This window comes from Lytechinus variegatus, chromosome 7, assembly GCF_018143015.1.
Source record: "Lytechinus variegatus isolate NC3 chromosome 7, Lvar_3.0, whole genome shotgun sequence".
NCBI lineage: Eukaryota > Metazoa > Echinodermata > Echinoidea > Temnopleuroida > Toxopneustidae > Lytechinus > Lytechinus variegatus.
Window position 1 is genome coordinate 33483935 of NC_054746.1, and position 14218 is coordinate 33498152.

General features: G+C 34.1%; 1 protein-coding gene across 5 annotated transcripts in view; it reads left to right on the top strand.

Moving 5' to 3' along the window:
• Positions 1–14218, top strand: part of LOC121419070 (myosin-13-like) — a 38004-nt gene that overhangs the window by 10032 nt on the left and 13754 nt on the right. For all 5 annotated transcript variants that reach the window (XM_041613358.1, XM_041613361.1, XM_041613360.1 and 2 more), the window contains exons 4-17: positions 3540–3622; positions 3958–4035; positions 6066–6120; positions 7103–7201; positions 7795–7914; positions 8446–8555; positions 9045–9126; positions 9664–9736; positions 10169–10232; positions 10780–10890; positions 11522–11729; positions 12540–12671; positions 13314–13452; positions 13982–14061. In XM_041613358.1, the coding sequence (XP_041469292.1) occupies positions 3540–3622; positions 3958–4035; positions 6066–6120; positions 7103–7201; positions 7795–7914; positions 8446–8555; positions 9045–9126; positions 9664–9736; positions 10169–10232; positions 10780–10890; positions 11522–11729; positions 12540–12671; positions 13314–13452; positions 13982–14061 (1434 nt within the window). The remainder of the gene's footprint in view (positions 1–3539; positions 3623–3957; positions 4036–6065; positions 6121–7102; positions 7202–7794; positions 7915–8445; positions 8556–9044; positions 9127–9663; positions 9737–10168; positions 10233–10779; positions 10891–11521; positions 11730–12539; positions 12672–13313; positions 13453–13981; positions 14062–14218) is intronic.

Below are 14218 nucleotides of genomic sequence, written 5' to 3' on the forward strand. Positions count from 1 at the left end.
CATAGTACAATAATTTCCATAAGTTTTGTTTTATGTCTTGTTGATGTTTTTTTATGTTTCTGTTTTTGTTTTATTTGTTTTTACTCTATTGCTACTTGCCGCATCCATATATTACAATTATTTTAAGAATTTATTTATTTTGGGTGTGTGCGTTTTAACAAGCCTTCTCCTGGCTTTTTAGTACACTCCTGTTTCCATTCATTTATCTTTCTTATTTTTATACTGTTTCAATGATTTGGCAATAGTACTTCGATTATCACTTTCGTCTGTATTTATTCATGTTTCAATGATATGTTTTTATTTTTATTGTCTCTTTGTTTGTACATGAACATGCCTTGTATTTTTAATGAATTGGAAATAAATGCTGAATTGAATTGAATTGAAAAAAGGTGGGAAAATGGAAAGGAGAATAGTTCAGTAGTTGCAGATGGCTTTAAGCCTTTAACCCTATATAGCCCAGGTTTTTTTAAATTGCATACAGCACAGGGGGGAGACATCTCCCCCCTCAGATCTTGGCCATTGATCGAGCGATGAAAATTGGCACACACATCACCCATTAAGTAATACGCACGATTCCATTGTCAATTGTGCCAGAATTATTCAAATTCATTTTTGTCTCACCTGCGAAGCAAAGTGAGACTATAGGCGCCGCTTTTCCGACGGCGACGGCGGCGGCGGCGGCGGCGTCAACATCAAATCTTAACCTGAGGTTAAGTTTTTGAAATGACGTCATAACTTAGAAAGTATATGGACCTAGTTAATAAAACTTGGCCATAAGGTTAATCAAGTATTACTGAACATCCTATTAGAGTTTCATGTCACATGACCAAGGTCAAAGGTCATTTAGGGTCAATGAACTTAGACCATGTTGGAGGAATCGACATCGAAATCTTAACCTGAGGTTAAGTTTTTGAAATGTCATCATAACTTAGAAAATATATGGACCTAGTTCATGAAACTTGGACATTAGGTTAATCAAGTATCACTGAACATCCTACATGAGTTTCACGTCACATGACCAAGGTCAAAGGTCATTTAGGGTCAATGAACTTTGGCCGAATTGGGGATATCTGTTGAATTCCCATCATAACTTTGAAAGTTTATGGATCTGATTCATGAAACTTGGACACAATAGTAATCAAGCATCACTGAAAATTTTGTGCAAGTTTCAGGTGTCATGATTAAGGTCAAAGGTCATTTAGGGTCAATGAACTTTTGCCGAATCGGGGGTATCTGTTGAATTACCATCATAACTTTGAAAGTTTATTGGTCTAGTTCATTAAACTTGGACATTAGAGTAATCAAGTATCACTGAACATCCTGTGCGCGTTTCAGGTCACATGACCAAGGTCAAAGGTCAATGAACTTTGGCCGAATTGGGTGTATCTGTTGAATTACCATCATAACTTTGAAAGTTTATGGATCTGATTCATGAAACTTGTACATAAGAGTAATCAAGTATCACTGAACATCCTGTTCGAGTTTCAGGTCACATGATCAAGGTCAAAGGTCATGTAAGGTCAATGAACTTTGGCCATGTTGGGGTTTTTTGTTGAATAACCATCATATCTCTGTAAGTTTATTGGTCTAGTTCATAAAAAGTGGACATAAGAGTAACCATGTATCACTGAACATCTTGTGCGAGTTAGAGTAGTATTCAAAGTCAGCACTGCTGCTATATTGAACCGCGTGATGCAGGTGAGACGGCCAGAGGCATTCCACTTGTTAATTAATCAATTATGCTAATTAATGCATAAAAGCATAATAATTAATATGGCTGTAATCTTTAAATATAGCCCCCAAACTTCTTGATTTTGGTGTGGACACTCTTTCTTAGATTTATTATCAAATGTTTGTTTAAAAAATGGCAATAACAAATTGTTTCTCATGTATGTATTTTATTACTTTTAAATTTCTTATATATATTTCTTTATTTGTCAACTTTATGTTTTTCATTGTTGTTTTTATGGATATCTTTGGCAACATTATTTCAGTCATAAATAACATGAAATCTATTGCTTTTAATCAGTAATAATAAAAATAATAATACATTTTTAAATTTTGGCTACGTACTGAATATGCATTGGATTTGTAAATGAAATCACATTTTTAAGCAATTTTTGGTCTGACATTCACTTACAAAATATTACGTAACTTCAAAACTGCGTAGCCCAGCGCCATAAATTTGGTCTTAAAGCCTGTGTATAGCTTTGGTAAAGGGTCAATAATGTGATTGATAATCGAATATCATCTAATATGACAGTCTTACTGAAGCGTAGAGACCGTTAGATATTTTTCCAACTGCACTTCTCTGAGAAAATTTCAAATATTCAAATCTTGGATATATAGCGCCCTCTCTCGGCGATGCTTGTTTTAAATTAAAAAAATGGGCATTCAAGCACTTATCTTATAAATTTAGTGATTAGATATCCAAAAGTTACAGACAAAGAACATATCTTGAAAGTTTCAGCCCATTCCATGATTTGGAATAGGATTTAATTGAAAGACAAAAACACAGATATTTTAATTTGATCGGGTGACCCGATCAAGTTAAATTTCCATGTAAAATCTCAAAATTTATCCTGTAAAACACATTTTCATTTCATATCCTCCACATCATAACTGTTATAGGGCATATCCATTCATATTAGCTAGCAATGAATTGGAATAGTGATAGGTGCATTTTGGTGAATTTACCAAAACTATACACAAGCTTTAAAGAGAAATGCCAGGAGTTGCAGTAAACACTGATTTCATGAGAAAGTCTGTAAAACCAGGCTTAATTGTCAGTATATCATCGAGGATCTAGATCTGGTACAGTTACCTAAACTGTAATCTTGAAATCTACGCTGAAAAATGTTCACACTGAAGATCACCAACACAGATAGGCACACATGGGACAGTGTATTATTATTGCTGGAATAAAGACCCGATGGAAGTGACTGAATCCGCGCTTATTTTGCTTATTTCTCAGCAATTACACAATTTCTTCCAGAATCCTTTGGCACATATTTTTTATTCATACAAACAGACACTTGAGTGGTCATTATATTAGATTCTGTAAAGTCATTTTGAGATCGTTACCAATACTGGAATTTATCTTTAAAAGTTGCACAAGACTTGAAGGAAAAAAGTCTTGAAACATCCCCGGCACGATCTTTTTGATCATTTATCAAGAAAAATGTTTAAGGGGTCTTCAACGGGCCGGATAGGGTTGAGGTCATGCCCACCCCAACCCTTATCATAGACAGTACAATGACAGCACAAAAAGCTGCATTTTGAGGCTTTAACAATTTACATGACATGCTCGAAATTCAACATTTTTCCACCATTTTGAATCAGATTTTATATTACATACATATCTGTCTAAGCATTGCAGGCATAAAGTTTGTGGTCACTCATTGTGGGTCTTCTTTATTAGAATCAGGCAGATAATATTCGTATAGGTGCAGATTTAGGATACCTAACTAAACAGCTTTATATGTAGAGTATGAAATCAAACTTTGTCAAATTTGTTGGGTTTTTTCTTCTTGTCTCAGGATAAATTGCAATTGCTGAATGAGACCATTGACGATCTGGAGGAAACACACAAGAAATTAAGCAAAGAGAATGCAATTCTTGCGTAAGCACCTGTTCTTTCATATTCTAATATAAAGTTTATTAAATTTGCTTATGTCTTTATGACTCTACCTATGTTTTGTATGCTGATGGTTTACTGTTAATTGAAATTATTTTGGTTTTTTTTCTATTTCTCTCACTTGAGATTGGTTTTTTTTAATGGCAGTATCATTTGCAGCTGATAAACCTTACGTGATATTTTCCATGCAAACATCTATGAGTAACAGAATTTACTCTTTTTTTGTCAAGATTGGTGTATGTAAAGGGAATGTAGGATATGTACAGATTTTAAATATGTTTATCATAGTAATTTTGTTTCTCTTATTTTATTATGTACAGTCCTGAGAGAGACATGGTGCGAGCCCAGCATGAAGAGGTTATTTCACAACTCAATCAACGTCTAGCTGATAAGGCTGGGTAAGAATAACCTATCAAGCATCTTCAAACTTTTAGTTACTCTATTCCTATCAAGAGATAATTCATTTGTGATTTGTTTTATTGTCTCAGCTGCATAGCAGAGTGAGACTATAGGCGCCGCTTTTCCGACGGCAGAGACAGTGGCGGCAGCGTCAACACCAAATCTTAATCTAAGGTTAAGTTTTTGAAATGACAGCATCCTGCTTGAGTTTCACATCACATGACCAAGGTCAAAGGTGGTTTAGGGTCAATGAACTTTGGCTAAATTGGTGGTATCTGTTAAAATACCATCATAACTTTGAAAGTTTATAGATCTGATTCATTAAACTTGGACATAAGAGTGATCAAGTATTACTGAACATACTGTGTAAGTTTCAGGTCACATGATTAAGGTCAAAGGTCATTTAAGGTCAATGAACTTTGGCCAAGTTGGGGGTATGTGTTGAATTACCATCATAACTTTGAAAGTTTATGGATCTGATTCATGAAACTCGGACATAATAGTAATCAAGTATCACTGAACATCCTGTGCGAATTTCAGGTCACATGACTAAGGTCAAAGGTCAATGAACTTTGGCCATAATGGGGGTATCTGTTGAATTACCATCATAACTTTAAAAGATTTATGGATCCGATTCATGAAACTTGGACTTAAGAGTAATCAAGTATCACTGAACATCCTGTGTAAGTTTCAGGTCACATGGCCAAGGTCATAGGTCAATGAACTTTGGCTTTGTGGGGGGGTATCTGTTGAATTACCATCATAACTTTGATTGTTTATGGATCTGATTCATGAAACTTGGACATAAGATAGTAAATAAAGAGGCTTTAATAGGAGGTAATGATAATTTGTGAACAAATTTTCGGCATTACTCCTATGTGTTTAAGATGGCATGCTCGATCTTTAATGAAAATCATAAGTCAGAAAAAATTGGAACCAGTGGGATTCGAACCTGTCATCTACTGCTTGCCAGACAGCGACTCAACCACCAGGCTATTCTGGTTCACGGCTAAGTCATGATAAACTGGAATACAAATACCCTCTATCCTCTTCTCTCTGACTCAATATGCAAATGTAAGTCCGCCGTGGACAATAGATAGTAAATAAAGAGGCTTTAATAGGAGGTAATAATAATTTGTGAACAAATTTGCGACATTACTCCTATGTGTTTAAGACATAAGAGTAATCAAGTATCTTTGAACATTTCATCCGAGTTTCAGGTCACATGACCAAAGTCAAAGGACATTTAAGGCCATTGCACTTTGGCCATTTTAGAGGTAATTATTAGATTGCTGTCATAAATTTCAAAGCTTATAGATATAGTGTATAAAATGTGGATATAGGGGTAATCAAGTTTCACTGACAAGTTATAAGTCACATGATCAAGGTCAAATGTCAATGAACGTAGTATTGTATCATTATATGAATGGTGTTTTTTGTGAATAATTATTTGATAGCAGTTTTCAAAGTCAGCACTGCTGCTATATTGAATTGCGTGATGCAGGTGAGACCGCCAGAGGCATTCCACTTGTTGCTATTTGTTTGTTTTTTAAATATATATCATTTATTTGATTTTTAAAAAAATTTCCATTCTTAAAGAAAAAAAATGTGTAAAAAACAAACCTATAGTACATTTTCATAATACAGAAGACTACACTATTGCAAATGGCTTTAGGGGTAGTTCCAGATAAGAAAAGCAATCACCTCACTTCATATTTATAGTAGAAATAATGATATTGATGATATTGAACATCCACATCCTGATGACAAACAAAGCTTACATGAGGAATCACACTGTCATAGTCATTTTAGGTGTAATGCATAGTCAGCTTTAGAAGAATGTTTATTCTGTGAAAATGACTCAATGGCTAGTACTGGGAAAGTGAAGACAAGATTGAAAAACAGCCACAATCTCTAAAAATGGTGATAACAGAATTACTTTGTTCATGTGGAATTGCCCTTTTGCTTATGAATGTGTCACAAGCTATTGAACTAAATATCGTCTTCCTTTTCTCAACTCTACCAATAGAAAACAAATTATGCTGAATGAGACAAGAGATCATCTTCGTGAGACAAATCAAAAGGTATATTTTTTATATATGCACTGCACACATGTTTATGATGAATATGCACAATTCAATATTATATTTTCACATGTGATATAGTTCTAACAGAGTGAAAATTGCCAAAAGAATGAAGTTAAGAATTCAGATATACATGTGACACTGATTTCACAGTCATACCAATGAGATCAACTCCAAATCAACCAGTGGTATATCATTGGTGTGTGTGGTGTCGTTATTGCCATTGTGACTGTACACGTAGCATGAGACTATTGATCATATTGAAATCTGTGAAGACAAAATATTATCTATCATGTAATTGAAAAAAATATATACATTGAATGTTGATACAAATTAGACAACACAAATGCTTCAATAAAATAAGGAAAGGATTGACAACTGAAAATATTAATTTTCCATTTTGTAAGACAACTCTTTTCACCCTTGGTTTGCAACTACAAAGTTTTATGTATGTAGGTATGTATGTAGGTGGAGCGTTGTGGCCCAGTGGATAAGTCTTCTGACTTTGAAACAGAGGGTATTGGGTTAAAATCCCAGCCATGGCGTAATTTCCTTCAGCAAGAAATTTATCCACATCGTGCTGCACTCGACCCAGTTGAGGTGAATGGGTACCCGGCAGGATTGATTCCTTGAATGCATGAGCGCTGAAAGGCAGCTCGAGCTAAAGCTGGGGTAATAATAATAATAACAACGCGCCTCGGAATAGAATATTCCTAGACAGATGGTGCTATATAAATGCCTATTATTATTAGGTATTGATAATTCGTTTTGGATGATGCAGTGTATCATTGTAATACCAAGTAAGTTCTAAATTGAGAATAACCTAATATGCATGTAATTTTTTATTGATATATGAATAAAATTTATTGGCTAGGATAAAAGCTGAGATGTATGTGACTTAGATTTTCAAATTTCAAGTTTTAAGTTTGAAATGTGGCAATCTAAAATGTTATTATTTCTTCTTTTTTGTGATGTCTAATAGATTGTAGATCTTGAAACGGGGATTGTGATTTTGAAAGAAGACATGATACAGGAGAGATCTGATGCAAGGCAAGAGAAGAAAAGACTCAAACAGGCTGTGGTAAGTAATAATTACAATCCAATAATGATTACTTATATTTGCCTTTATAGTGCTTAGCACTTACTTTATCTGAAATGATGAAGTATTCTACAATAATGTAAGATAATCACCCTACCTTTTAGCAGATCAACTCACTCAACTACAAAAGCAAAATCTATTGTAAAAGATTCCAAACAATTTGAAAATGGTGTTTACTTATCCTTTTTTTTGGGGGGGGGGAGAGAGAGAGAAACAGACAAGTAATTTTTTAAATGATAATTTAGGTAAAGAAATTTATGAAATTTATGAAATTAAAAAAAATTGTCAAGCTTCGATTATGGGCTGTTTTCAGAATATAATCTTTGCAGCTTTCTAATATGTAATCACTAAATTTGTAAGCTAAATTTAGTCACTAAATTTGTAAGGTTAATTTAATCACTAAATTATAAAAGTAAAATTTCAAAGGTGTTCATAGTATTGAAATCCCTTTTTGTGTTTTACTAAGATTCTCTTTACCCATTAACTCCTTGTACTGGGTAGTCTGTGGACACAGCCTATGTGAAGCACATAATTCAATAGCGGGTTAATGTTGGGTGTGATTTTTTTATCCATAGCATGACACAGCCAAGAAGACCAAGAAACAGAAAGAAGCCAACATAGCTCAAAAGAAACAAGTAGATCTCCTTCAAGAACAGTTGACTGCCAAGAAACTAGAGCTTAATGACATCCTGAAGGTAAGTTTTAATCATTGGGGCTTGTCTCACAAAGAGTAGCCTTGGGCTTCTTCCATGGTAACAGGGCTCAGCAGCCAATTAATGTCAAGGTGTATATGGTAATCACTATCATGACATGAAAAAGGGCCTCTTCTGAGCATAATTAGTATTGAAGTGTATGAAGAAACTTGCATCAGGGATATGAATTGCCTGTATATACAGAGTCACTCAAGGGTAATTTCATATTGTTGTTGGGGCAATAAAAACTCTCGTCTAAAAAAAATGTTAATGAGAGTGAAAAAAACATGGCTACCACATCACTGTTGCCATTCTTTGACATGACATAGTGCTGTAGTGTTTTTGTGATATGCAGTTGGGGTCTGTGGGAAACGTACTTATCACTACATTCCGCATTGATTACCCCTGCAGTGTAGATTTTTTGTGTCATAAGTTGTATCGTGTATGGTGCTATTTCAATACAATGAACAAGTTTTTGCATGATATGTATCTATTCAATCTATTTATTACCCCATTTTCAAACTTTCTGTGTAGGTCATACGCCGTTTTGACACTAATCGCACCAGATCAGAAGCCCAAGAGAAACTGTTACAGGATCAACTTGATAAAGAATTAGTACACAATGAACAAATGAAAGATGAAGGGTAATAGATTATTTTATTTATTTGATTGCATCTTTCATGCATTATGTTACCTTTGTATTGTGATATTATATAAGTTGATAAGTCATTTTTTTTTCTTCAGATTTCCATCTCTGGAGGATCACAGATATATTATACAAATATACCAGGTTCGAGAAAGTATAATTGAAATATTTTATCCGAGGTTGGTTTTGCAATTACTATTTTTTCCCTGAGGGACAAAGCCGTGATGGAAAATAGTAACATTGCGTTACCAACTGAGGATGAATACTTACACTCCACTTTTGAAAGAAACGCCCTGTATATTTGTTATATATTCCTTCCATAATAAAGATTGAACAAAAAATATTGGTAATCTAGATGCAGCAGACAGCTTATTTATTTATGGTATTGCCTTGATGAAATAGCATAAATTTTGCATGGGTTTTAGACTATTAATCTGAAGATATTTCAGGCGTTATATTCATTATTCTGTCTTGTTTGTTTTTTTAGAATAAAACTTTCTCTTCAGTTGACTGACCTAGAAACAAAGACTGGTAAGAAAGAAGCTATACTGCAGACCAAGGTTACCGAGGTGAGATTATGATGAAGCATCTTGTTGTAGATTTTCACTGGCAGATTTTCGTTCAGCCAATCAGATTCAAGGAAATTAGGAGCCTATAACAGTTTTCTTTGAAAATTGATGACTGTTGCTTCATGAAATACTCCACAGATTGACACCTATAAAAGCTGATATGAAACATGTAGTGAGAACTTGAGATGTTGTACCTGGGGATTTTCATTTGTGTTGTGTTATTTGAATGATTGTTTAAATTCTATTGAAAATAAAGTGCGAGCAGACTGTGATTATGTAATGGATGTATGACAAAAGCTGGCAAGAAAGCTTTATTTCCTCCCAAATGTCAGCAATTACATGTACCGTAACAATTGCTCTTGCATTAAATGCATAATGTAATTAGGAACAAACTGAAGTTTGAAAATTAGCTGTCAAATGAAATTCTAATTATGTGTTGAGCTTTATCTCTGAAGCTTGGAAAATAAATCCTGATTTGTTTTAAATGTATCAAACTAATTTCAATATTTAGCTCATGTTTCACTTCCCTTTCCACAGCTTGAAAGAGACATAACAAAAACTAACAAGCAGTATGATGGACTAAAGGCAGAACATGATGAGAAGAAAGTCAGTGAGTACAAACAAGTGTAATGGCCTTGGTAACACATTCTTCTTCTTCTTCCAGTAGTGTGCATAGTCCTTGAATTTATGTTGATTTTGGAAATATAGATGAGGTGATATTTCAGTGCAAGATCCAATATGTTGGCACCTTATTGATATATTGCAAGTGTGCCATGTTTTTAATATCTGAAAGTCTTGCTTGTTCAGATTTCAGGGTCCTGTCTTACAAAGAATTGTGAACCATGCAAAACAAACTCAATATCAGATTGATGTCAAATTATTAATAAAGAGATTGGTATTTGAATTGAGATTAATCTCTATTTGAGTTTGAATCTATCACAATTGTTTGTGAGACAGGGCCCAGTTTTCAGCACTGCACTTGACCTCGCTGATTGATACACCATTCTCTCTATTCATGTGACAATTTTTGTTTTGTCTGCAGTTGTTGAAGAGGCTTTGGAGGTCGCAGAAAAGGAAGGCTCAAAGGTCCAGGAGATAGATAATATGTAAGTACAGCAGAATTAAAATGGACAGAGTTGTTTGCTGATGAACTTGATTTTAAAATGAATGTAAATGGCAAGATTTGCTTAGACATGACACAAAAAAGTTAAAAACATGTGAAAGATGCAGGAGACTTGTTTTTAAAAGAAACTTTGCAGTGAGCCCTCAGACTATTATATCATTCAGGATGATTATTATATTGATAATGTATGTTTCAAAGGATTGTTTTTTAATTGCCTCAAATCTGTAAAATATTGATAAAAATTCACACATTTAGTTTTTTTTTTCCTAAATGCATTTCTGTGTGTGTGTTAATCTCAACAATTCTGATTATTTCATTGAGATTGAACCTTTCAAGACTATTTCTTTCATTTTCGATACCATTTTAAAGGGTGTTTCGAAAAGAGTTTTCAGATGCATTTAGCATATAACACATCACTGCACTACTGTATATAATGTGGCTTTTGGTGCTTTTTACAGTCAGACTTCAATTTTGTTTGTGTGTGTAAAATGGTTCTAAAAACAGCTTTATCTGCAATCTATACATTACAGTTTGCAGAGTAAGAAAGATGACCTGACCAAAAAGGCAACAGATACAGCTCGGATGAAACTTGAGAATGATGAGATGGAGATGAAGATGAAGAATTTAGAAGAAAATCACCAGTAAGTAAACATCTACTTATTTTATATAACATATTATGGAAGATATGTGATTTGTAAGTATAATCTAATTGTATTTTAATATACCCTGAGTGAGAAGTGCTGTCTTTTCTAGGTTTGGGGAATTGATATTATATTTGATATTACAGGCAAATATTGTTACAGTAAAATGAAACTGCAAATTTCAACATAGCAGATCTGCACTTTTTGGGTCTTGTGCCTATTCTTGTGATCATTTCATCATATTTGTATTTGAAATATTAATCAGTTTTGATGCTACGTTTCTTTGTCCCTGATTTTCCCTGATGTTTATGTATACCCTGCACTTTCTATCTCTCTGTATTTCTCATTCTCTCTGTTTGTGTTGGTTCACATATTTGTGTCTGCACTCTCTCTGACTCTATATATTTCTTCTTTTTTTATTTTATTCTCTCTCTTTATCTCTCTGTTTTTTCTCATTCTCTATTTTCTCTCTCCCTGTCTTTCTGTTTTCCTTTCTATCCTTCCTGTTATGCTCTGTTCCTGTTTCCTTCTCTGTGTTTGCACTAACTTCACACACCCACCCTCTTCTCCCTCTCTCTGAATCCCTGGCCTTTCTCGATCCCTCCGTCTCTGTTTCTCTGCTGTATGCTAGGATAACAGTTCAACTGTTGACCAAGCAGATCCAGGATTTCAGAGAGAACCTGACCCGAGAGCGCAAGGAACGCTTTGAGCTTCAAGAGAAGAGGGATGCATTGAGTCGAGAGTTAGAAGACTTCAGGCAGGAGTTTGCCAAGTACATGAGTACAATGAGTGATCGCATCAACAGGGCTAAACAAGATCATGTAGATCTTACCAATGAGGTAAGATTCAATAATGTATGAGTCAGATATTTTACAATGATATTATTGCACAGATTTTGTGACTATGCAACCTGGGCCAGTCTTACAAAGAGTTACGAGTGATCCAATCAACCACAACTATGGAAAGCCAGCAACATCAACGTCTGAAATACAGGTGTTCAAAAATATTTTCTAGATATGTTGTATATTCATATATTCACTGTTTTCTTGACAATTCAGGATGCTTCTCTTTGTTTGCAAAGGACATTGAGCAAATTCTCTGAAGAAAAAAGATGACATTGATGGATTTCCATGTACTTGAGGCTGAACGGATCAGTCGTAACTCTTTGAAAGTCGAGGCCCAGGATATTCTGTTTCTGATATGTCTGAAGTAAATGAAAATGAAATGTTTATTAGAAAAGATTTCCTGTCATGAAGGAAAATTTCCTGTCATGAAGGAAAATTTCAAAATATTTCATTTGTGAGCTGTAATGGTTGTAGAGAATCAGTTACACATGGTTAACTATTGTTCATTAAAATATTTACATGAAAAAAGACATTGCCGAAGGCACTGTACTAACATATACTTATCAGGGGCCCGTAACACAAAGCTTAGTAATGATTGTAAAACATTTTTTACGATTGATTGCATTGACTACAATGTACAATCAATGGTGAAAGTCAAGTGTACGATAAATCGCTAACCTTTGTGTTACAGGACGCAGAAGTCATATTTTTGCTTGAATACAGTATTTAAAAAAAAATGACGTCGTGATATATATTCTGATTTTCGTCATCATTATTATTTCTTTCTTTCCTTGATGTCAATAGGGTGAGCAGCTTACAAAAGACATTGCCAAAGATGACATCACAATCAAAACACTTGAAAAGGATTTGAAGAAGGCCGAGGGCAATTTTTCCAAAGTGAAGAAGAAGCTGCATGATGAGATTGCAAATATAGAAGTAAGTAAAATGTGAATTTAGAATCCTCTCCTTATAAGCTCATCATTTTTTGTTACTTCTTAATAACACCTTGTATAAATTTGCATGCATAAATATGCATCAAATAAAGTTCGAATGGGGTATATAGGAATCAGTGTACAGTTCGTTGGTCGGGTGTTATGTCGGTCTATTTACATATTGCCATATTATGACAATATGTCAAGGGGAAAAAATGCGATGAGAACTACTTCCTCAATGATTTTCTAGTACTAGATCTGGTTCACACATTGGTGTTTGAGTTAAGACCTGCAAAGATTTTATTTTTTAATGGAAGGGAATATGTACCAGAGAATTTAACATTTTTTACAGGTACACCAGTATACTACTAACGATCTATAAAATTGTACTCCTTTGAGCTATATATTTATCTTGCATCTTTTCTCGAGTGAAGATTTTCTCATGAAGAAAACATTTCAACATGATCTTAAAAAGTTATGACAGATAATATTTCCCCCCATATTTCTGCTGAAAGAGATATTTTAAAACAAAGAACCCTGATAATTGGTACTGCTCTGATGGGTATATCAGCACTATCAAAACCAAATTAAAAGTAACCCCACTGCATCCCATATTTTAAATTTTATTTTCTCCATCATTTTAAAGAATAAAATAGCCGATGCTGAAGCTACTTTGGAAGCTAAGATGAAAGAACTTGAGGAGAAGACACCTATCTTTGAGGAGCTTGAACGAATGTTTGAAGAGAAACAAGAAGAATATAACAATAAGAAGAAGGGCATAGTGGGTAAGTAGGAAGAAGAAAGAAGAAGAAAATTTTTTCATGATCATACACTGATTTTGTGTAAATGATATAAAACAGTATTTTCAAGTGATTTATTGGATGGCTGATACCCTCTGTAATGTCAAAATATTGGGTATAGGTGTACACCCCCTTGCTGTCTGACTTGTAATATGATGAAATTATTTCTTTAGGTGTTGCTTTCATATGAAATTAGCTTTTTCTGTCAGATGCTATTTATTCATGTATTATCATTAAAAATATGTCCTAGATATTTCATGTTGGTGTTATTTTTCATGAGTTTTTGCAGTTTTGCAACTAATCTATTATGGGAATTATGAATTTGGATATGCTCATTGTTTAGCTAAAGTGTTTCTCCCTTCCATGCTTTTTAAATTTTGTGCCAAAGAATATATTTTATTATAAAACAAAGTACCTGTAAATAGAAATGCATTATGGCTGTAAGAAGTATATGGTATGTACTGTGTATACATGCTAAATTTTACATTACAATTTTAACCCTGTAATTGTGTAGAGTTGAAGAACAAGAAGAGTGTTCTGATGACGTCATCGAACAGAGCTCAGAGGGAGATACAAAAACTCATTGCACCAGGGGTAAGTGAGATAATAAAAGAACATCAGATAAGTAAAGCAATGCAGAATGCACTCGACCATCCAGTATTGCTCTTAGTGCTAGCACCTTGATAGGAATGTAGTTTGGGGTGGGACTAAGATTTGTTCCACTTGAGATATAACCAAACTTACCCATTTT